General features: G+C 41.2%; 1 protein-coding gene across 2 annotated transcripts in view; it reads left to right on the plus strand.

Annotated features, from left to right (window-relative positions):
- The window catches only part of olfm2a (olfactomedin 2a), a 160,275-nt gene that overhangs the window by 74,666 nt on the left and 61,028 nt on the right, over positions 1–24,581 (plus strand). The window contains exon 1 of one of the 2 annotated variants that reach the window (XM_017701538.2): positions 7,857–8,292. The exons of the other annotated variant lie outside the window; for it this stretch is intronic. Coding sequence (XP_017557027.1) covers positions 8,149–8,292 — 144 coding nt within the window. The 5' untranslated portion in view covers positions 7,857–8,148. Of the gene's footprint in view, positions 1–7,856; positions 8,293–24,581 lie in introns of those variants that run through there. 2 annotated transcript variants of the gene reach the window in all.

Consider the following 24,581-nt stretch of genomic DNA (forward strand, 5'->3'; position numbering starts at 1 on the left):
CTGTCAGCCAAAATACAGACAAAACCACATCCTGTCAGCCAAAATACAGACAAAACCCCATCCTGTCAGCCACAATACAGACAAAACCCCATCCTGTCAGCCAAAATACAGACAAAAGCCCATCCTGTCAGCCAAAATACAGACAAAAGCCCATCCTGTCAGCCAAAATACAGACAAAGCCACATCCTGTCAGCCAAAATACAGACAAAACCCCATCCTGTCAGCCAAAATACAGACAAAACCCCATCCTGTCAGCCAAAATACAGACAAAAGCCCATCCTGTCAGCCAAAATACAGACAAAACCACATCCTGTCAGCCAAAATACAGACAAAAGCCCATCCTGTCAGCCAAAATACAGACAAAACCCCATCCTGCTAGAGGTTGCATATATCCGCTAATAATCTGTTGTTAACGTGGACCTCCTATACAGTGTTGTTTCCCAAGGTTAAAGTATAAAAGTGTGCATTTTAACTGAGTGGAATTATGTTTAACACATATAATGTATTCTCCACACTTGCCTCTACTACCTTCATTGGAGTCCCATTTGGGGATTTTCCAGCTATGCTGGCATGCTAGTTGTATATTCCAGCTGCCTCTCTGGCTCTGAACAGAAGTTGTTGGCAGCCACACAGTGAGTTCCACCTTTAAGGTTTAGAAATTTCAAACTCAACTTATTATCACCTTAAGTCTATGTTCTCATTCACATTTAAGGCAAATTCACTCACAGTTGTCCGTAGATGTGCATTCTCGTGTCCTACAATGGCCTCGATCACAGCAGAATCCTTTGGTCAGACTGAGGAAACAGCGCCACAGGTCAAGCATGATAATTCAAGACAGAGTTCTGAGGATTCCATCACATGAATGAGTTAGGACTGGCTGCGATAACGTTAGCATTGTTAAAAGTAGACGAGGAGAGTAACAGCTGGAGCTTTCTCTAGTTTTTTTTTTGTCTGCAGAACTGACGAGGATATGAATATTAAATTATAATACTGTAATGAGCAAGCCGAGTATGAACGAGGCATCTTTTCAAACATAACAATGTGCAGGTCTCAAATCAAGTGTCCTTAGTGTGTTTAAATTTTTTTCCCTTTTGAGATCTTTGCTGCCACCCAGAGGTCAGCTTGTGTACTGCGCTGTCGACTGAAGTTCATCTGCATGGTGGGAACTGATTAAAAATGCCTTTTAAAGCTAAAGCCCCGAAGGCAAATCACACAATAGAATTTTTTAGTAGATGTTTACTATAAAGTGGACGCATGCTGGGTGAAACGGAATGATTGAGCATGTGTGTATAAATGTGCATGGATGTGTGGGTGTGCACTGTGTGTGTGTGTGTGTGTGTGTGTGTGTGTGTGTGTGTGTATTCTGGCCCTATATGAGCGAACTTGGCAGTGCATGCATGTGTGTGCATTATTGTCGGCATGTGAGAAGATGAGTAAGATCATTAATGAGGATGCAAGGGCTGCGGACAGAAATAGCAGAGTGAGGGGCCTGCAGGGCATGTGGTGTGTGTGTGGGTAAGAGACAAGCTGCCATTTTCCCATGGCTATGGCACACAGAGCCAGGGCGAGAGTGGCAGAGCACCCAGTCATGGAGCTGCATACAGATGTGACTACAATACTCCCACCGTCTGACTCCATCCACGCCAAACGGCACAGCCCTCTGCCATCCATTGTGTCTCTTAATGAAGTAAAGATAGCTATGATTGCATTGCATTCACTTAGAACGTGGGTAATTATATTCAAATGCACATTTGATCAGCGCCAAGTCTAATTCTAGCTGATTACCCAGTGTGTGATGTTCCACAGGAGAGCGTGAGGTTTTGCTTGGGTTTTCTGTATATGTTGATTGTGGGTGCCCTCTGCTGGACAGCAGGGGAACTATAGCTTTCTGCTGGCTTTACAATATAGGACCTCATTACTGCTAACAGCCTTGTAAAATAAATTCAATATACACACAAAAAAGTGGACAATTCCACTTCCACTTTTAATGGTTAAGATAAAACAAAAGTTGTTTGTCCCTGGAATGAAAAAATCGATTTCCACGCCCTAATGCATTTAATGAGACGATCAAACTTTCAAAACTTGTGCCAGTGCAGTGTAATATAACAGGGGGCAACACAGAAAACAGTAATTGCACTGGCGGGGTTACAGGCTCATTTGATGATAAAGAAGGGCCACATAACCTCTGCCTGTTTCACAGCGCAGACGGCCAAACAAGGATTTTACTTCCCAAGTAGGCAAACGCGCTTTATTAATGGGACTCAAAGCAATTCTGTCTTTATTCGCTAGTGAATAGTTAAAAAAACAGCTGTGTCACAAGCACTGGTACAAATTCGGTGGGGTGGGGTGGGGTGGGGTGGAACATGTCCCTCTCACTTTCTAAAATTCCACAAGATTGCTTGTGTGGGGTTGCAGGATGGTGTGCATAGCTTTATTTCGTTTTTAGCTGTTATTCATGTATTAGTGTAGTATTTATGTAGTAATATTGTTATATAATATTTTCCATTAAATTAAAAGTCTCACACTTGTCAGACTCTATTATTATTACAAGTTTGAATAGAGGACGACCGTATAAATAAAAGTGCACTTTGCTGTTCGAAAAATAGCATCTGTCTGTGTGCAGCAGCGCTTAGTAAAGCAGGCAGCCTGAAAGCTAACTTACCTCTCTTTAATTTGTATCAACACTACTTGATTATTAGCATTTTTGCTACCAAGTGTCTGGGTATGTAATATATGGTAATTATGTTGTTTGTTTGTGTGGTCTATCATGAGAATGTGGTAGCTCCACTTTGTTTATCTGGCTTTAGCCTTACAGAAAAGTCACATGTTCATATGTCATATGTGAATAAAACACATCAGATGTTAAAAATGTGTTATTGCATGTGAAAAAATGATGAACACATGGTTTTTGCACACCTCACATGGGAAATATATAAGCCCCCCCCCCCACACACACACACTTACTAAATGCACCTGTTGGGCATGCATGCTCAAGATACATTGAGCGGAGAGTCAGACCCGAGGTGAGTCAGGCAGTTTCACCATCTTATCGAAACACTACTTAGCAAACTAATTAGCACACTTTGAAGGAGATGGGTTAACCTACAGTCACTGTTATTATGTTGAAGTATTTTGTAGAACTGTTATATTCTACAGCCCACTGTGGTGTGAAATATAAGTGGTTAAAGGTTTTCATCATCGTTATTTGCTGGTGTGTTATGTGCAAAAAATGGCTCAGATGGTGTCCAGCATGTGTGGTGGCACCCTAGTGAGGAGCACCAAGACAACTGTCTCTTGCCTATGATCAAGCAAGGTGGTAGTATCATCAAGGTCTAGAGCTGCATGAGTGCTGCCGGCACTGGGGAGCTGCGGTTGATTAAGGGAAACATGAATTCCAACATGTAATGTGACATTCTGAAGCAGAGCATGATCCCCTCCCTTCGGAAACTGCGCCGCATGGCAGTTTTCCAACTTGATAACGACCCCAAACACACATCCAAAATGACAACTGCCTTGCTGAAGGTGAAGGCGATGGACTGGCTAAGTATGTCTCCAGACATAAACCCAATTGAGCACCTGTGGGGCATCCTCAATCGGAAGGAGGAGGAGCGCAAGGTGTCTAACATCCACCAGCTCCGTGATGTCATCATGGAGGAGTGCAAGAGGATTCCAGTGGCAACCTGTGCAGCTCTGGTGAATTCAATGCCCAAGAGGGTTAAGGCAGTGCTAGATAATATTGGTGGTCGCACAAAATATTGAGACACTGAGGACAATTTGGACATGTTCACTGTGAGGTGGACCAGCTATTCAGACATTAATGGCTGTGTGTTGAGTTCTTTTCAGAGGACAGTAAATCTGTAAGACTATACAAGCTGCACACTGAGCACTTTGTTATGTCTGTGGTGTATCCAGTATATACAATTGCTTATTTAATTACAAAGAGAGGGACAATTAGTCCTATTTAACAGGGTTTAATGCAACAGATTCTACCAAACATTAAATAAAATAAAAAAATATAAATACAATGTATTCTTTCTTTTATGTGGCACTAGAGGTTCTTCTTTCTCAGTTCCAATTGATCAGATGTTTGAAAAAATAAATATGTGACATATTGTTGATTGTGAAAATTTCCTGCAGTATCACAGTATAACTTTAGCTGTTTTGTAGATACTTCATTCACTTTTAAGTTACATTCAATTTAATATCTACTATATTCACCATCATTTCTTTAACCCTGGCTCCAATCCAAACCCAAACAGTAATCTCAATCCACCTAAAACCTAAACCCAGCCCTCACCCCGGTCCAAATCCTAACCCCAACCCCACCATAGTTTAGAAACAACTGCGTTTCAACAGAGAGTTTATTAACAATTTGAACATCTATAGATATTCTATAAGGGACTATAGTGGACTATCCAAATAAAAAGAGACCTTATATTTTGCCGTATCGTCCCAAGTGTCAGTATATTATTTATGATTTTATATTCTTTATACTCTTCTAGTTTGCAGAATTATTGAGATACTCAAAAAACATCTAAACACAGCTTTGGGTAGATATTTAATATTAATCTAGATATCTAATATTCAGATCGAGTAGTTATTGCATATAATATAACAAAAAAAATGTTTATTTGAGAAGCAATTTCAAACTTTTAATCCGTAAAGTGGGGAGTTCTTTTATTATTTGATGCAGAATGTTTTATTTAGACAGAACAGTCCTTGCTGTGCCATACATTGATGATCAAAATGCTGACACTTTTATAAAACAACCATATTTGGCACACGTTCTAAGACTTACTGTAGTGAGAATTGTCACTGTTTGTAGTACTGCATTATGGCCACTGGGTGGCAGTGTTGCTTTACTTGAACAGAGAAGGGTGGCGTGAGGAATCAGGTGAGCTGCGGCTCTAACACATCTCTGGCAGCTGTCACTTCTGATGGCATCTCACAACTGACACGACACAGCAAATCACCTATCGCTCTCCTTGACTCAAAACATGGAGAGGAAAAACGTGTCCGTCGAGCAGAATAACAACTAGCGCGCACTGAGCCCTTTTCCCCCTCAATACACCGCACCGTGCAACACTGAAGCCTGAATCGGCTCAGAAGATTGCAAACCTAAATTTAGGCTCAGCATTCATTTCCATTGGAGTCCCTCTTCCATTACAGCAAGATACCACAGCTACTGTAGATCTCAGCGGTCTGTCTGATCCAAGTTCCTCGGTTTAATCTCATATTCTAATCATAACGTAATTCTGCTCTCCAGTGAAGCTCAGATGATTGATTCCTCCTTCTGAGTATCTTCTCAGTGTTTCTTCCTCATGGCCTCTGCTGTCTTGGGTCTTCTCAGTAGTTATTCCTCAAGTTTTAAGGAGGTTCTCCTTTTGTGTCTTGGTTCCTATGTGTTTCTTATGCTTGCTCTGTTTTGGTTCCTCTCAGAGGTTCTTCAGTATACTATCAAGGAGCTTTAGAGTCTTAGTTCATTTCAGTATTTCCTTCTCCTGCTCTTTTCTGAGTCTTGGTTCTTTCTTGTGCTCTTGGGGACTTCATTCCTTTGTGTTTCTTCTGCTCTCAGTCTTGGTTTCCTCTTAATGGCTCTTCTTCCTGCTCTTATCTCAATGATTCTCAGTATTTCTTCCTGCCCTCTCATCTGATTTTTGAATTTTTCTTTTTTTTGTCCTTCAGCATCACCACAAGTAACATTTTAGACACTGTATGCATCACACGTACATGTATGTTTTGGGTCTTTTCTTCACAACAAAATCAGTTTGTGAAAATGAAATCAGGGGCGTTCCATGGACTATAGTGACACAATGCAGTCAGACAAGTACCGTTTTCCTGGCAACCACCAAATCCAGATGCGTCCATCGGATTGCCAGCTGGAGAAGTGTGATTAGTCACTCCAGAGAACACGTCTCCACTGCTCTAGAGTCCAGTGGTGGCATTTTACACCACTGCATTCGACGCTTTGCATTTGCACTGAGCTCCTGAGAGCGACCCATTCTTCCACAAATGTCTGTAGAAGCAGGCTGCAGGCCTAGGTGCTTAGTTATACACCCGTGGCCATGGAAGTGATTGGAACACCTGAATTTGGATGGATGAGTGAATACCTGTGGTAATATAGTGTAGTTAACCTATTTTTCACAGAAGGAACTAGTTGTTCAACTGTATGATTGACATGCTGTTATCTTCTCAAGTTTGTAGATATTCATTGTAATCCAGTGTATTTAAAGTGATCCCTTGTGACATTTCCTGGGAAAAGCCAACAGTATATTCTATATATTAGGATTGCTTTGTCTTTAGCCATTTTTGAAGGTATTTATCCAAGATATAAGGTCTGACTATCTAGGGGCATTTCACAGTTAAAAGTGCCTTGTAGGGTTTTTTTAGGTCTTTAATCTTGGGGCAGTCCCAAAAAACATGGTAGTTTCTCCAGTAAAGAAGGATGTGTCACTGGTTCTTCCTCCTGCTCTTAGGAAGTGTCTCCTTTCAGTCTTTGGTTCTGTCAGTGATTCTTCCTCATGTGTTTAAAGAGTTTCCTTATTATGTCTTAGCTCCTCTTAGTACTGCGTCCTCCTTCTCGCAGTTTCTCTGTGTTTTTCCTCCTCATATGTTTAAGGTTCTCCGTCGGCTTGCTTGTTAGGCACCTGGACCCAAACTTCATGGCTGAAATCCATCCTTCTTCCAACCTATCGCCCTATAAATTCACATCCTCATCTTCTGTTCCCATGACGGAAAGTTCATAATTCCCACCGCCACCTCATCTGCTCCCCAGTCCTCGGTCCTACATCAGTCGTACTACAGCTTGGGGGGGGGGTTCCTCAGAGTCCCTCCCCCTATCTCAATTGGTCTTCCCTCATACTACCACCATGTTGAAGGCAAGTCTGAACCACCAAATTCATTGAAATTGACCCATCCATTCTTTTTCTTGCTGTATAACATTTGAGTTATGAGCAAGAGTTGTGTAAGGACAATTATCTGTCATGGTTGCCTGGGTCCAAGTGGACAGACCTGGGGTCAGTTTAATTGCATGTCAGCATGTCTCCTTTGGGTCTTAGGGTGTTTGGTATGGGTGAAAGTGCTACTGGGTGCAGTCAGCTCAGTTTAGACATGGAGAAAGTGGGACGTCTCGGCTTTTCATATTACAGGCTGATTAAGGAGGTGTCAAGCGGTGTATGTGATTGATGAGCTGACTACTGAGAGGAACCACCGACTGGAACGCCTCATCCTTCTCCTCATTAATACCCAAGGAGCTTTCTGACCCCCCCCACCCACCTCTCACACAATCTTATTCTTCCCTCTCTCTCTCCATCACTGTCTCAGTCTCTGTCTCTGAATGTCCCTCGTTCACAACCGCACATACACACGGGCTCACGACGAGCCTAATATAGCAGGCAGCTTTAAGCCACCTCTGTAATGGATCCCGGCCTTAAAGAACGGCAGCGGCATCAAAAGCCTGATTGTTCCACGAGGCGTTCTTCCCTTCTGTTTGTTTCGCTGGCAAAAAAGAGACGGATGGCGTGGGGGGGAGCAGAATGAGACGGGGATGATGGTGGAGCGATTCTGGGAGAAGAGCGAGAAGGGGAGGGAGGGGCTGAGAGAGAGAGAGAGGAAGAGTGAGAGACAGAAAGAGAGGAAAAGAAAAGAGAGAGTGAGAAAGATAGTAAGAGAGAGGGAGTGAAAAGAGAGAGAGTGAGAAAGACTAAGAGAGAGGTAGAAAGAAGGAGAGACAGAGAGAGGGAGGGCAAGAAAGGGAGAGAAAAAGAGCGAGGGAGAGGGACGAGAGAAAGAGCGAGGAAGAGAGAGGGAGAGAGAAAAAGAGAGGGAGAGAGGGAGGCAGCCAATGCGCAGCACTGCATCTTGAGAGAGCGAGAGAGCATGACAGAGAGAGAGAGCGAGGGAGAGAGAGGCTGGCATTCGCTCTCAGGCAGCCGGATTGAAAGCCGTGTGGATTGAAGACTGTGATGCCACTGGATTTTAGCAGCATGTCCGCTTTCGCTGCTGCAGCCGGCTGTGTCTGACTGTCCCGCTGTTGCTGCTGACCGTAGCTGGACGCGAACGTGTGTAAGGGCCAGCTTGTGTGCGAGGACCCCCTGGCACGGGGCTGAGCGGGTCGGGGGGGGTCCTTAGAGGGCCAGGCAGGCGGCCATGAGTGTGCCACTGCTGAAGATTGGAGCGGTGCTCAGCACCATGGCCATGGTCACCAACTGGATGTCCCAGACACTGCCCTCGCTTGTGGGGCTCAACGGCACCACCATCTCGCGTGGGGGTACCTCTGAGAGGATCGTCAGCGTGCGTAAACCTTTTACACATCTTCCACTCTCTCTCTCTCTCTCTCTCCCTCTCTCTCTCTCTGTCACCTCTTCACTTTCATCTGTGTGTCAGCTGGTTGACGGGCAAACAGAATGTTGTCCGTTTCCAAAGAAGTCAATTGTGTGCTTATAGTTTAATTATTCATCTTTCAGTTCCTGTTATAACCCTTATTATCCTGTAATTAACTTAAACGCTATGCTTACTATCTTGTAATTAACACCTTAAAACTATAGACTTATTATTTAATGATAACCTCCTAAACTGCAAGCTAATTATCTGCTTATTAATTCCTTAAACTGTGGGCTTATTCTCCTGTTATTAACCCCTAAACCGTAGAGTTATTATTCAGTTGTTAACCTCTTAAACTGTGGGCTTATTATCATGTTATTAACACCTTTAAAACCCTACTTAACTGTAGTACTTAGCTTTTATCCTTTCAGCTTCAGACTTATTATTCAGTTTTTAACCTAAACTGTAAACTTATTATTCTGATATTAATCCCTGAAATGGTGGGATTATTATTCTGGTATTAGTTCACTCACTATATGCTCATTATCCTGCTGTTAACTCCTTAAGCCTCTTATCGTGTTACTAATATGTGGACTGTAAGTCTATTATTCTGTTATTGATCCCTTATGCTATATGCTTATTATTCAATCATTAGCAGCTTAAACCGCAGGTGTGTTGTTACGTTATTAACCATTTGTATTGGTTTATTATGCAGTAACTACTATAAATGAATCAGTAGCTACTGTGTGAGTATTTAGTTACAAGAGTGAGGAATTTGAGTGCCCACCTGCAGATCTCTTCAACGGGTTAAATGAACAGGATTCTTATTGATGCTTGGCTGTCTTTGGAGTAATCAGGCAGCGAGAGGCCAAGGCTGGGAGACGTCTGCAGGGGGGCTGTTTGGCCGGGAGTTGGGGGGATTTGCATGGCTCATGTGTGAGTGACACTCAGAGGGAGATGATAGAGGGTTGGCACGGTTTTGCCCTAACAGACGCTAGAGGCTTCCCAAGCCACTGCCAGGAGATCCCAGCCTCTGAGGAGGTGGGAAAGATGTGGTCAGTAATGGTTAAAGCACTGAGAATGCTGTGTGTCAGGGTGTGAAGAAGATGTTACTGAAATGAGCGCGTGAATGATGCCGGCAAGATGAAAGGGGAAATGTCAAGGCTATGGTTTGAGATCACATTCATATTAGCTTGGTTTTAACTTGCGGCCCCTCTCTTTCATATTTGCACGTTTTACTGGTTGAATATGCACAAAAACAGGGAAAAGAAAATAAGTGCTTCTAAGGGTTAGACAATCATCTGATCCTGTTATCTGCGCCCTTTGATTCCACCCACATCCCGCATCTTTGTGAACCTGATGGATAAGGATAAGGAATATGCTTCCTTTAATAAAGTACAAAATGCATTCGCTGGAGTTAGTCTGGGTGACTTGCATTCTTTAATAAGCCGTGTTCAAATTAAAGAAAGAGGTTCCAGTTTTCAAAATATAAGCGAAGCCCATAAGCTGAGAATATTGGTTATATTCCGAAAGGATATTAGTGGATGCTGGCTGCAACCTCTGCTATTGAAAACTCTGTAGGTGTGGATCTGTGTTAGGGCTGCACAACAGAATATATTGTGATTATAATGCTACAAGTTGCAACTGTAATATACTTTGAAATACAGTTCCCCCTTAAATCCTATGCTGGTTACATTTTAAGCCTAATTATACAGCAACTACATTGATGTGTAATGCAAACTGGCCAAGTTATTCTTAGGTTATAGAGGTCTGCAATGAAAGTTTGAATCCAGGGGTGGGTCCTGGGGTTAATAACACTTTGCCGATCCCTTGATGGTGCACAATTAAAGGTCGACTTGCAGTTAGAGACGGCATAGTACCGCTTTTTCTTTTCTGATTCTAATTAGGGTTGGGTCGTGGTGTAGGTCATTGGGTCGTGGTATAGGTCATTTCTATGTGTAATATTTCCCCACATTTTAAAATAAATGCAGTTCAAAAACCATTTGGTTAATATGGCAATACGTTCTTAAATACATTTTACTGTAGTCATAATGGGTTGTAATGTATTTGAGATGAACTTCACATATATAAAAATACATGTCCATAGATTTATTTCCGTATGGGTTAAACACTGTTGGATGAACATGTTGGATTTTGGCTTTATGTCACTCCAACATCACTCCCTTACCTTTTCTTTCATCCGACTTTTGTTTTTATTATCTACGCTTGTGTCGTTTAGTCAGAATCGAACCTATTCTGTGATGTGTGGCATGGATCTATAGCCTGCTTAGCAAAGCTAATGTTATCTTAGGTTATCTTAGTGGATTAAAACTTTAAAAACAGTGGAATGGGTTCATTTCTCTCCTTCAAACACTGGTGAGTACATTTGTAGTAATGCAGAATGGGATTGCACAAAAGCAGTATAAACAGTCTTATGACACTTATAGTTCATGTTTTATGCATTTTTATTGCACTTTTTAACCCCCGAATTGGTTCTCATACTTTGAGGATTCCCCCCAAATTGAAGCCTCTATTATTGGCTAACACTAACACTGATTCATTATTTTTTCTTTGACAACTGCTGAGCAATTTCTATAGGAACACTTTATTCAACATTAGTGTTGATAAATAGGTCATCTAAAATGTCTATATACTCACAACATACAGTAAAAGCCTGAGAATCGGATAAATTACAAATTTCCAGTAACGCAAAAGCCAATATTTTGCTAATAGCTAACCTACGATATATTATGCAGCACTAGTGCATGTTCGTGCGAGACAGTGCGAGATTGAAGCCAGCGTGAAAAATAGTGCGATGTGGTGCCTGTGACATCTCCAGGATCATTAAAGGTGAGTGATAGCCTTTAGTGTCACGGGTGGAGTCTCCAAGCATCTGCCCCACTCTAAACGCCCTGGCCTATGTAGCTGATGGCCACAACCCATGGACAGAGCTCCATCTGGATGAGAAAGCACTGGCTGCAGGGCTTCATGCTGCCCAAGTCCATGTCCATCTGTCTGGGAAGACTCTTAAGGGGGCCCGCTGGACTGAGTGGCTGTCACAGCTTCCTCTAGCGCTTTCACACCCTCCTCCAAAAGCTGCTACTACTGCTCACAGCTCCCGACGCTTTGCTATATGCAGGATGTTTTTTATTTTGGTGGCTTTTCTCCAGCATCTCTGTTGACCATGTTTTTATTTAGCCAGAACATTCAGAAGCCCCCACACCCACACGGTCTGTGATTACTCACCAGGTCATGTGACCAGGACTACGTGCGGGTCATTTCCAAGCTTCGTTTTGTATGATCAGACATGTCTCTGTGAGGGAATACTGCTCATCTGTTCAAACAGGATTTGCCAAGAAGAGATGAAAGTCCGGCTTTGTGTCCGTGAGTGAAGACTCATGAGTATATAAACATCTTAAGTTTTAAAGTAGGGGTGTTCAGCCTCGGACCCTAGAGATCTTCTCTTAAAGAGCTGGAGATCTTGTAGGGCAGGGATCACTATAGATTTGACCTGGGGTCAGTTGCTCAGTATAAGGAATCAGCAAGCTTATGTTGCACTGGGGTTATTCCAGTGTGTTTTTCCGTATGAAAACCCACAGTGGCCGCAGCAAAACCCACAGTGGCCGCACCTTTTACTAATAAACAAGTAAAACTTGAAACAGACATTGCAGATTAACGAGCAAGACGGTTGATCGATCTAACATTTCCCATTTTGAGATGGTTGCGTGCTTAACTAACTTATTTCCTGAAATTTGTACTTGTTTTAGGAAATAATTGTATTAAGTAAAATTATCTCACTATACTGTGAGAATAAAATTATACTGTGTGAATAAAGTTCTCACTATACTCACTATGCTAAAACAATAATGATTAGCTGCCAACATAGTGAGATGATTTTACTTGCTAAAATGACTTAAAACAAGTAAAAAATGTCTAGCAATAAGTTAAATAATCTTAAGTTAAGCGTACAACAATCTCAACAGGAGAAATATAAGATTTGTAAACACAGGAATAGGGATATAAATTGCACATTGATCAAGTAATAATGTCATTCTGATTAAACAAATCAATAGAAAACTCTTACCGATACAGTTTCTGTTCTGAATCAATGCATCACAGTGCATCTAACAGTAAAGGAAGCTTTGTGCTTCATTTATACAGTGAGAGAACACATGGTAGCACACTGAAAGCTCCAGGTTTACATACTAACATGTGTCCATACCCAGCGCAGACTTTTATGCATGGTGTGCCTCTGGCAGAAGATTTAAAGGATTTAAATGTTGTGAAAACACACTTAAATTTTCTATCTTACGCTTAAATGTTTATTGGATGGGTCTTGATGGCAGAGCAGGGTTTAATGCTTTAGTCTTTTTATAGTTTCTACGTAATGTTAAAGGACCAATATGTTGTGTATTTGCTGTACTAAATTGTAAAATGATAGTATATCATCAGCGATTAAGGAAACATGCCAAGTTGAAATACAGGCCTCTTCAAAAACAGTGCTGTAGCAAGTATGTTCTCCTTTGAAATTTCTGTTTGAAAGCGTTTGTGTTTTGGCCTGTGATCCTACCCACTGCACAGTTGCCACACAAGTTGCCAGATACGAAGCAAATTGGCAGGCAAACACGGCGTGTTGCAGCCATGAAAGCAAGCCGTCAAACTGGATCCTGACCTGAAAAGCCTCAGCACTCTTCTAAAAAGCTTCAGAGACCAGAGATGTAGAAAAACACTAGTAAATATTGACAATGCATTTGAAAAATGGAGTCACTTTAGAGCCCACAAGGAGTTTAAGATGGATGCTGAGTTGGCTAATTTTCTCCTATACAGGTAAGCATTGAACAAGGTTCGCTAACCTTAACTAATTGATCATGGCTAAAAGTAGGGATGGGCTTTTTATGTCAATTCAACATTCAAGTACTGACATTCTTACTCTGGTTCGTGTGCAGCTGGGTTATCGAGGCAGACGAGGCTGAAGTTAGCGTTCTGTTTGCCATCTTCTTGCTTAAAATTTTCTAGCTGCAACATTTAAGGTGGAACAGGAAAATTCAAACAAGAATCTGGCAAATCGGTGCCAGAATGAAACTGCTGCACGATTTAAGGTGGAATGGGAAAATTCAAACAAAAAGTTGACTTCAGCTTATTCAAGGCAACATGTTTTTTCTGGGGGGCAGTGGGCCTTTCATCTCAGAATAAACCTTTTTCTACCATACATAGCCAGTCATACCTCTAGCTAACCCTGGCAGAGTTTAATGCTGCGGTCCGAGCTTTGAGACTGGCAAGAAGGGGGCAAAGGAAGCCAACCCTCTCTGTATTTTGAGCTTGCACTGCTGTACCCATGTTAAACACTTCCTGTCAGTATTACATAACGCTCCTTTAATATTACTGAAAAAATCGAGGATGCTCATAGGCAGCTATAGGGGATATAATTGATGTTCTCAGCTGTATTTAGCTTCAACCCTAACTATCTCACATCATCCAGTAGATATTTATCAGCTGGTCTAGGGGATCTAGGCAATGAATATCCACTGGATTGGTTTGGAACCAAACCCTATTAGACCTTCAGTTCTTCAAGAGCGTCATACTAATGTAACAGCCTTAGAACTCCACATTTAGTTAGTGTTGTCATGACAATGCAGAACGTTTTACAGCTTGAAGTGCAAATCATAAATGAATAGCATTTCGGGTTCAGTTCCAATTGGAAGGTTGGTGAGTGAACTTAATTCAGTTTGAGTTTGCTTCAACTCAGTAAACTGCAATTTGCACCTTTAATCAAACGGTCAGTCTGTGCAAACCAAGCATATCATTTACACAAAGTACTTGCGATTTTAAGTATGTCAGTTGAAGAATTGCTGAAGCAGCATGATGGGTGCCTCTGAAAGCTGGGAGCTTAGCAGCAGAGACGGCAGTAAATGTAGATGTTGTACACTTTATAGGGTGCAGTTTTATTGTTGTTTAAAGGCTTCTGTCAACGTGTTTTACAGGGTTTCCTGATACTGCTGTGGTAAGATTTGGAAGGCGGACATGTAAACGTGTTTAATAGGATGGATGGCCTCCCAATCTTAAACTAAATGCTTAATGCTAGATGGTGGTAGTTTGCCCAACATATGTATGAAAAGTGCTACTGGATACATCTGATTTGAGCTACAGTGCTGTGCAAAGTCGGAGACCACCCTTCATTTATTTCATTTTAAGTCAAAATGGACATTACGTTGTTCCATTTTCGGCATCAGGATAAAGAATGGACCGACATTTACACAGACGCCTCAACAGCAAAATATAATGTCTGTTTTTTTCTGTATTTATTGTGTCCACTCTTTGCCTTTATTACCTTCCATTCTGTTCAGGAGACTCACTTTTAGTTTTCCAAAGAATCTGCATGCATGTTTTTCTGCCCCTCCAAAGTTCAGTCTTAGAACTTGGTTGCATTTTCTGCTCCTCACAATCCAAGTGATTACAAATTTGGACACATCGGTGTATAAAACCTCACCCCATGTCTCTTTCCTTTCCAGTGAGGGCTTCTTATCAGGTACACATCCTTTCAATCCAATAGTGCTGAGTTGTCTTCTCACAGTGGAAGGATGGACAGAAACACCTGTGGATGTTTTCAGATCTGAAGCCGCTTGATTTTCTCAGAGATAAAAGCTTTAAGTGCTGTTTATCTGATGGGGACAGTTTGAAGGTCTACCAGGTCTTGCAAATCATGGCTTTAGAAGGAAATTTCACAAAAACAAGAAGTGTATCTCATGTGATTACTGCCGTAAGCAGTGCTTTCACCGTGTTCGCTGCTCAGCCTTCATAGTGCAGTTGTTGTCTATGGAAAATGAAATGAGAATTGATTTTCATACCTGTGTTAGTCATTTGGATCAATGAATTGCACTTACTCCCCAGTGTGCATTCTCATAGATATGATCATCCTAGGTTGATTGAACCACTTGCTTACACTCTGTTAATTACCTATGTGGTAGAGCATAACTATAAAAGCTATAAAAGGATTCTGAGATCAGAAATGACTTCAACCAGGTTTTCTTAGTCCAAGCTAGGCCAGGCCATGGGTAGGACTTTATGAAAACAAGGAGGAGAGAACAAGTGGGCTATACAAATGGGCTGACAGACCAGATCAAGCAAATAAATCAATGAATAACATTTATTTTCTTTTTGGTTACACCTCATGTAAATGCTACCTACATAGGGGCTTCATAACAAATGCACAAGCTTTGAGTGACATGTTTATAAAGCAGTGCTTGAATTTATGAACAGCTTGTGTCAGTAATTGACATAACATGAGATGCTCTATGCAGTAAATGACATATTCACATACAGGGCCTTAAACTAAAGGGATGAAACGGTTCTGGGGTTTAACTTAGCAGAAGCTAACACAGGGACACGTGTTGAAATGAGCATCATAGAGAAGCTTTTTCTAGTTTATTGACTCTTTTTTGACATTATGACCCAAAATGAAGGCCTAGCTCTAATAGTCACAGTTCATCACTGGTTATAAGAGGTGTCTTCAATCATTTTTGAATGCTCTACTTAGATGTGTGGTTTGTTTCGGGGGACATTTATTTTTGAATGCATTTACCGCATTTTCCTTTTAAATAATACATTCTCTCTTTTCATATTTATGCACCGATGGTTGTAACTTGCTTTGAAACCTAGCAGAAGAGTTGCATTTTCGGCCACAATCATCACGATGGAATTCCTCATGTGCACTGACAGTAGGTTAGATGGGATCATCCTTGCTTCTGAAAGTGCAGGCAAGAGCAAAGCAGGATGGACAGCTGCTGTGAAGAATCATCATTTAGGAGAAAAAGAGGGCCGTGAGTTGGAAAGCGTCACAGTGTTTGAGTTGAACAAATAAACTTAACCTTGTCGTAATCTCGCTTAATTTGTTGCTGCCAATCCATTCAGAGTCTTTGGCATTGACATTGTACTTATTATGGGAGTATTTTGAAAGTGTGCCATAGTAAAATGGATCAGCATGTGGAATCGGCTTCTGTGTGCCGCTATGTTGTCTGTCACTGTATAAAAGAAGCTCCATGAAGCCTTTATTGTTGGATGCACATACAGAATGCAATTCACGTTGCTTTGCTTTCATCATATAATCAAAGTAGATGTGTAATATGTAATAGTTTGTTTTTTCAAAAGATCATTTTCATTTTTTTATTTATGTAACATATCAAAGTAAGTGTAACCTATAATTAAGAACAAGAGATTGTAGACTAAATTGCAGAAAAGTAGACAAAAAATGCAGAATGAGCTCAAATTGTCTAGATTTCTGCAGAATTCAGTTGTTGAGATTTGATGTGGTTTGGTGTGAAATGGTTAATTAAAGAAAAACTCACTGACTTTCTTTATAGTGGTGCTGATAGAAACCAGGGATCACAATGTCTACAATGTAAATATAACCATATATTATATAAAACTGTCTTCTGAGCTTTTATATGTAATGTTGATAGTGGTAAAATAGTGGCAAATATAAAAAAAAAAAGACTTTTTTATTTATTTATTTTTTTTTTATTGAGGGAATGAGTCAAGACATCAGGAAAACAAAGAAACAGGAGGGAAGAAAAAAAGGCCTAAACAGTATCTGGTGTTTGGTCACAAATATGACGAGAAAAAAAAAACACATAAATGAATGAATAAAAGGACCAAATTGGATTTTCCTTTTTGCTAACTCCTCCCCTTTTTTCCCTTTTTCTCTTCCCCCTCCCACACACCCTTCCACTCCCTCTCTACCAGAAAAAATACATTTTTATTATTATATTTTTTAATCATACATTTTACTATTATGCCTTAAAAAACTTTGCATGTACCTCTCCGCCCTGCATGGCTTTTTAAAGTAATAAAATTATGTTTTAGGTCAAAAACATGTCTCCAAACTATCATATCAGACCATCATATCAGGCAGTGTACTCTTAACCACTTTATGAAGAAACTTTCTGGTTCCTCAGACTCAGTTTCTGGTTCCTCAGTAAGTTTCTCTAGAATGGAGCATTTCATGCCAAACCACACTTTTTCTCATCTTAACAATTTCATTATGCAGAAATTAGAAACATCTGTAGAATTCCCCTGCAAAGGGTTAAAGGCATAGAGGTCCGAAACACTGATCCCAAAGTAACAACCTCCTGTTGAAGCAAAGCCAGCTTTTGATTTGTTAATTGTGCTAATGTGGTGACCAGTGCGTGAAATGACAGAGCAGCTGCGCTGTTGGGTCACTGAGAGGAGTTACAGTGATGCTGGGCAGATGCTGACCAGCTTGCTTTTTTTTCCCCTCATCAGACCCACTCATTGTGCAAAGTTATGGCGTTTGGAAACCAGTGTGCCACTGAACATGCATGAGTGGCTGTTGCTTCAGCGCTGCCATGCATGGCAAGTGTCCCATATTTGCATAGCTCTGAGCTACGATCAAACTGTGCTCCACTTGCTCTCTCTATGCTCTCTCATCTTCTACCAGCTGGTCCATGAGATCTCCTCCCCCTCGTGACTCAGGGCCAGAAAACTTATTATGAATAGCACCCATCAGTTAAATAAGTAAAAGTGCATTTCGGTAAGTAAAGAACCATCACTAAGTACCCTTTAGTCAGTAACTGCCGTAAGTAAGTATCATTATGCATCCATCAGCAAGTAATTAAACATTTTAAAGCCTCCATTAGTGTGTAAACAAATGTTTACCAGTGTCTATTAGTAAAAAGTAATAAGTGTCTGTATGTAGGCCATTATTTGTGCTGGAACTAGCTGGATTTGGTTTTGGCCTCTCTCAGTGTTCAGTGAGTGTATGCAGTCCAGGTTATTTCATATTCTCTAATAGCTTCTCAAGTAACACATGAAGACCTTCTCTTCTTACATTATTGTTTGTACTCTTTTCTTCCTACTTCTGACTAAATCAATAGGAAACTATCAGGGTCTTCCAGGCTGCCAGAGAAGGCCTAAAGATTTCTGTGACATAAACAAATACATTCGTCTGTTTATAAACTCATTTTTATTCAATGCATTCTTCATGATTGTTGTATTTAACCTCCATGAGTTGTGCAGCAATGCTCTTGTTTCAGTACCAGGTTTTGGTCAGAAACTCAAGGGTTCAAATGGCCAACCGAGATTAGGTAGATACATAATGAGCCAGTCACGTTTTGATTTACGGTGGGTGGGACCAACTCATGAGAAAAAATTATGAACTCTGTGAGGTCATTCTAGACCTTCAGGTAGTTACTGGAAGATACATCTGTGAATGAGTATGAGTGGTAGCCTGACCGATGCATTGCAGCCAGCTGTCAGAAAATGAAGACAACAGCAGCTCTGTGGCTATTTATTAAAAGAGTCACCATAAAACGTCTATAAGGTAACAAGCATGTTCATATGTGTGCTAGTCTCAGATAAAACATGCCTTGGCAAAAACATGTCTGCCTTCTTTTGTTGTCCTTGATCTTTAGAGCACATTATGCAATCTTCCCACTGCTCCATTATAATCAATAAGTATGACTGTTGCAGACCCCCTGCCCAGAATGTTTTCAGCTGTTCCCCATAAAATGTATGGTTTGTGCAGGTTTCACCAAGGAGCTCTTAATGCTTCAGCAGAACAAGATATTTTGGACAGTTTTGTGCTCCTAACGTTGTGGGAACAGTTTGGAGACGGCCCCTTTCTGTTCCAACATGACTGCGCACCAGTGCACAAAGCAAGGTCCATAAAGACATGGATGAGTGAGTTTGGTGTGGAAGAATTTGACTGATTGCACAGAGTCCTGACCTCAAACCGATAGAACACCTTTGGGATGAATTAGAGAAGAGGCTGTGATCCAGGCCTTCTTGTCCAACATCAGTGCCTGACCTCACAAATGTGCTTCTGGAAGAATGATCAAACATTCCCATAAACACACTCCCAAACCTTATGGAAAGCCTTCCCAGAAGAGTTGAAGCTGTTATTGCTGGAAAGGGTGGGCCTACATCATATAAAACCCTATGTATTAACAATGGGATGTCCCTCAAGTGCATATGCGTCTGAAGGCAGACGAGTGAAAACTTTTGGCAATATAGTGTATTTATGCTATATACAGTCCTATAGACAAGAGGATGGACAATGATTGTTGATATTTGAACTCAACATTAATACACCCTTCCCTGCAAAGCTCCTTCAGAAGCAATTCATGGATATGCATTGCCAAGGTGAAGGGCTAGAAAACTTGATTTTTAGATCTTCATGGCCATAAAACTCTTTGCAACTGTTATACAGACAAATACCATATTATAACATTAGAGTGAACACAGCAAGTAACGTACCTAGTGTTAGCAAGGTTGTGGGTTAGCAAACTGTCACTACAATTGCTGCTGCAATGCTAACCAGTTGCTGAAACAAACAGTAGCAAAAGGGGAAAAAAACAATATTGATTTATTGGTTCTGTGAAACAACAAAAACTTAAGGTTACCTACCTGAACCTGTCAAGCAGAAAGAGAGCAGCCTCCTCATCCCTTTTCATGCCTTTCAACTCTTGATGAAGCTAAAGTCAGCTTCTAATTTGAATTTTCCTATTAAACATTAAATGGTGGAGCCATTAGGCTATATTGAGGCTTTTTTTTTAGTTTTTCTGTCCTGCCTTAAATGGTGCAGCCATCACACTCATGCACGTCAGGCACTACTTACGGTGGAATGGGTAACTGCAATTAGAAAGCCAACTTCAGCCTCATCAATTTGAGAAATATTTGGTGGAGGAATATCTTGAAGGTTGCTTTCATCAGAACATTTCCTGTTGTCCTCCTCTGCCGCTTGGTCACTGTCTTTATTCCCTGGGAACTAAACTGTCGAGAACATAGAATCATAATGATTCTTAGAAAATTCCATAACCTGAAAAACTAAGGATCTCAAATGTGCTGCATCTTCACAAAATCAAAATATGTAAAAATATCAGCCTTATAATGGTCAGATGCTTCTAAAAACAGCATAAAAGAGACACAATGAAACTATCTCAATAAAATCAGTGCGTACGTTTCTGAGTGTTAAGCAGTTAATTTGAAATGAGCGCAGTGTGAGGAGAAGCCTCTCTGTTATTCCTCATCATCTATTGTGATACCAACGATAATATAAGCGATCAAGGCCAATGCTGTGTTTATCACTCACAAATATGCCCACTATTATTCAGTTCAATTATCCCGCAAAACAGTGTAGTAATGCTGAGCAAAACACTTGGCATGTAACATTGATTTATCAACCACTCATTCTTCAACCAAAACGCTTGGCAGAGAAACTGTTAAATGAGCTCCTTTGATAGCAATGTTGATAAAACCTGATCAAGGCCAATGCTGTTTGTCGCTAACAAATACATCCACTATTATTTACTTCAATTATCCCTCAAAAGAGCATAATCATGCTGAGCAAAACACTTGGCTTGTGATATCGATTTATCAGCTACTCATCCTTTAGCAGAAACACACTTTGCAAAGAAGCCGTTTGTTGAGTTCCTTTTTGCGAATCTATTTAATGAGCATATTTGAGAAACCCACCTATAAATGCTTTTTGCTTAAGAACCTCAAGAACAAATGTTCTCAGGAAACCTACTGAGCTTTATGTCTTTTGCACCTTTATAAATGGATAGATCAGGTCCTAAAATGTGATTGGATGATCTGCCTGTGAAATTAAGCAATAAAACTGAAGAAAGAGTTTTATTGCAAATGATATCATGACTGTGATTTGGTCACCAGCCGAAGGCGAGTGCTGTAAATAAATAAGACACAACCTTTAATGTTTTATTGCTTTGGTACAACAGCTCTGTGAAATATAAAGGAAGAAACAAAAAAGTAGTGCTAAGATAACTTGAACATTGCATGAAATGTGTTTTTTAAATCGGCAATTTCTTCCTCCAAAAAAGTAGTAGCCTTTTTGACTCTTGCAATATCAGGTTCAGCTCAGTTATTTATTTAAGTTTCCAGGTTAAACTGAACGTGGGTTTGTTGAAGTCAGGCATTTCGCAGTGCAATTTGAACTATTCACTTGATTGCTGGATGGAAACCTGGCCAAAGTTTTGGTACGACATGACTTACAAATATGCATTTTGCGTCCATGGAAATATGAGTAGCCTTTACCAACACATGAACCTGAACCCAGTATGGCTGTCAGTCAAACCTGCTGCAGACTGTAGATAAATGTCAGGTACAGACAAACGTAATCAGTTCATTTGTATTTAGCGTAGGCCTGAGAGAGTGGGGGTGGGTGCAGGGTGTGGGTTGCTGCTTCAGAGGCCAGTTGTCTCTTTGATTCTTGTCTAATAAGAGAGCAGCCAGGCAAAAGCCTGAGGAGAATATGCGTCAGCTTCAAAGGAGCAAGCCAAACAAAAGCAGGGTCCTCACTCACTGCCTACCACAGTCTTATTAGACTCAGCAAAGCCAGGTCATGCTGTTGTATCTCATAGCCGACCCAATCAACGCCTTCGGGAGACGATTAAGGAGTGATACGCTAATACGAGCTACGCTATTCCTGACTAAACTACAGGCTCTGTGGAGCTAGCGCGATGTTCAGGGAGATGTTTGGGATCTGTCAGTAAAGAGAGCACCATATGGCCTGTGCACGAGCTGGGGTGAGTCAGAGCCTTCAGTCTGCTCACCAGGGACCTCTGCATGGGAGCCAGAGCCAGACACAGAAACTCTAACTAGAGCCAACCCACCAAGACTGGAGTACACCAACGCATCAAACTCAGCTCCGCACGCCAACACACAAACACACTAACGTGCCAGCACTCCCACCACAAAGCCTAAACTTTTGATGGGTGGTGTGTTGGACAGTGTGTCTTTTGGCTGCTTTGTACTAAAACACAACACTAACATGCCAACCTAGCAACATGCCAGTACACCATCAAGAACACATAAAATGCCAACATGCTAGTACACCCACAAGAAAGGCAAACAAAGTTGATAGCCATCAAGCAGAAGAGGGAGAGTGTTATCATGAAGAACAGCATGACTGATTTGGTCACAGGCATGAGCCGAAGGCAAGGGTCATAGTTCATCTCAACTGTGATGTTATTCACTATAACACATGCCCTCAAATGATCTGTTGCTTTTATACCTAAAATATTAAGCAAAGAAGATCTGAACATTGTTTCAAATACTGTTGTCCATTCTTTCCACCAGAAAAGTAGCTTAGAGTGATGGCAGAGAATTTCTAGTGAGAAAACACTAGAGGGCGCTAATGACAAAGACCAAAATTAATGTATTCTCTGCATCACTATAAGCTTATATTGGTGGCTAGTTATACATGATCTGAGTTGGTCTTTGACTAACTAGATTCTTACCAGTCCAGGATGGTCAAGGTGCTTGACTAGCTGGACTAGACAAAAACATACCAAATGCTGGTCAGCTGGTTAAACTGGTACACCAGCTTAATTAAGATGGTCATACTGGTAGACAAGTCCAAGTTAAACTCAAATGAAAACCTTATGCTATTCTAGCAATTTACTCATTTTTATTCAGTAGATCAGTTCACCAATCAGTCAATGCTCAGTAGCCCTAATGCTAGGTTCAGTTGGGGCAATCATGGGCTGGAGTTTAGGGAACCATCCTCGTGACCGGAAGGTCGCCGGTTTGATCCCCAGAGCCAACTGTACATGACTGAGGTGTCCTTGAGCAAGACACCTAACCCCCAACTGCTCCCTGGGTGCTGTGGATAGGGCTGCTCTGCTCTGGGCAAGTGTGCTCACTGCCCCCTAGTGTGTGTGTGCTCACTAGAGTGTATGTGGTGTTTCACTTCAAAGATGGGTTAAATGCGGAGGTGAAATTTCCCCGTTGTGGGACTAATAAGGGTCTCTTAATCTTAATCTTATTACAGCCCAAAATCTGTCTGCTGTAGAAAAATTTTCGTGAATATTTTTCATATAATATATTTTTCTACTTTCCAAAATGAAGGAAAATTATTATGTAAAAGACAAGAAAAGTACTTAATTGACAGTTTTAGCTGTTTATTTCTATTTTAGCTCTGTTCACCCTCGTTTATCATTCATTGGACCTGCTCACATGCACCCTCTACGTTTTTGCAATCCTGTTTTTGGTATAAAGGGAAGAATAGGAAGTGATTAGGCTTCCCTTAATATGGTAAAGCCACCATCAGGGTTACTTAGCAACCAGTGATAAGCAAAATGATACAGGTGAAAAAATGTGCTGTTATCAAAAATAACAACATAAGCAGGATGCTTCATTGGGCAAGGGGAACCCCCGGCAGCACGTGCCAAGCTTTCTTATGCTTTTTTCAAGCTTTTATTTTCTGGCAGAAACCAGACTTTGAATCTGTGTGAAATACTGAATCATGGATTCCTGAAGCCAAAGCCTGCTGTGATTGTAAAACGTTGCAGTCACTCTGCTTCAGCTAGGTGACGTGCTCTATGTTTTCTGTAATATGAATGCATACAGTGTTCTTCTTGAGGCTAACAATATCAAATTTGATGAGATATTAAAAATTGGCCTGCATGTGAACGTTTTAGTCATTTTTGTGTTCTTGTGCCTTTAAAGATTTTGAAAAAAAATGCAGTTGGTGTGGACCAACCAAGATTTTTTTGAAAACAGGGAACAAGTAACTGCACTTTTGGCCTATTCTTAGGCCTAAGAATATAACATACGCCATCTCGTAACATCCGTACCCAGTACAGCTTGATGGATCCTAATGAATCGCTGCTTTTAGAAATGGAAAGGTCCTGCACTACACATAGTATAAATGTGTGAGAACATTTGTGTGGCCAGGGAAAAAGAGCGAGGTCAACTTGGTCAGAGAAGAAGGGCAAAGAAGTAATTGGATATGCAGCTAATGAACAGTGGAATGGCCCAATGTGCCTATCAGTTGTGTAATTGCCTAACAGCTGTAGCGACTCATTCACTCATTGGGGTGGATGTACTGAAGAGTTACGTTGGCACTAATACAGAAATGTTTAGATGAGTAGGTCGTGCTTTGCTTGGTGAGGGTGTTAGAATGTGGGGATGTGTGTATGAGGTGGCTGTGGCATTGAGAAAGCAGTAAGCTGAAATGGGAGCTGTTCTGGGGACACTGCAGAGTCTCAGAGAGAGAGAGAGAGAGAGAGAGAGAGAGAGAGAGAGAGAGAGAGAGAGAGAGAGAGAGAGAGAGAGAGAGAGAGAGGGAGAGAGAGAGAGAGAGAGAGAGAGAGAGAGAGAGAGAGAGAGAGAGAGAGAGCACGAGCAGTGACAGATGTTACTGCGCCCCGCAGGCCAGTGCAGTGCAATCAGTGTGTGACTGTATGAAAGGCTGACAGCCAGCCTCATGATGGAGAGAGATA

This window comes from Pygocentrus nattereri, chromosome 1, assembly GCF_015220715.1.
Source record: "Pygocentrus nattereri isolate fPygNat1 chromosome 1, fPygNat1.pri, whole genome shotgun sequence".
NCBI classification, from domain to species: Eukaryota; Metazoa; Chordata; class Actinopteri; order Characiformes; family Serrasalmidae; genus Pygocentrus; species Pygocentrus nattereri.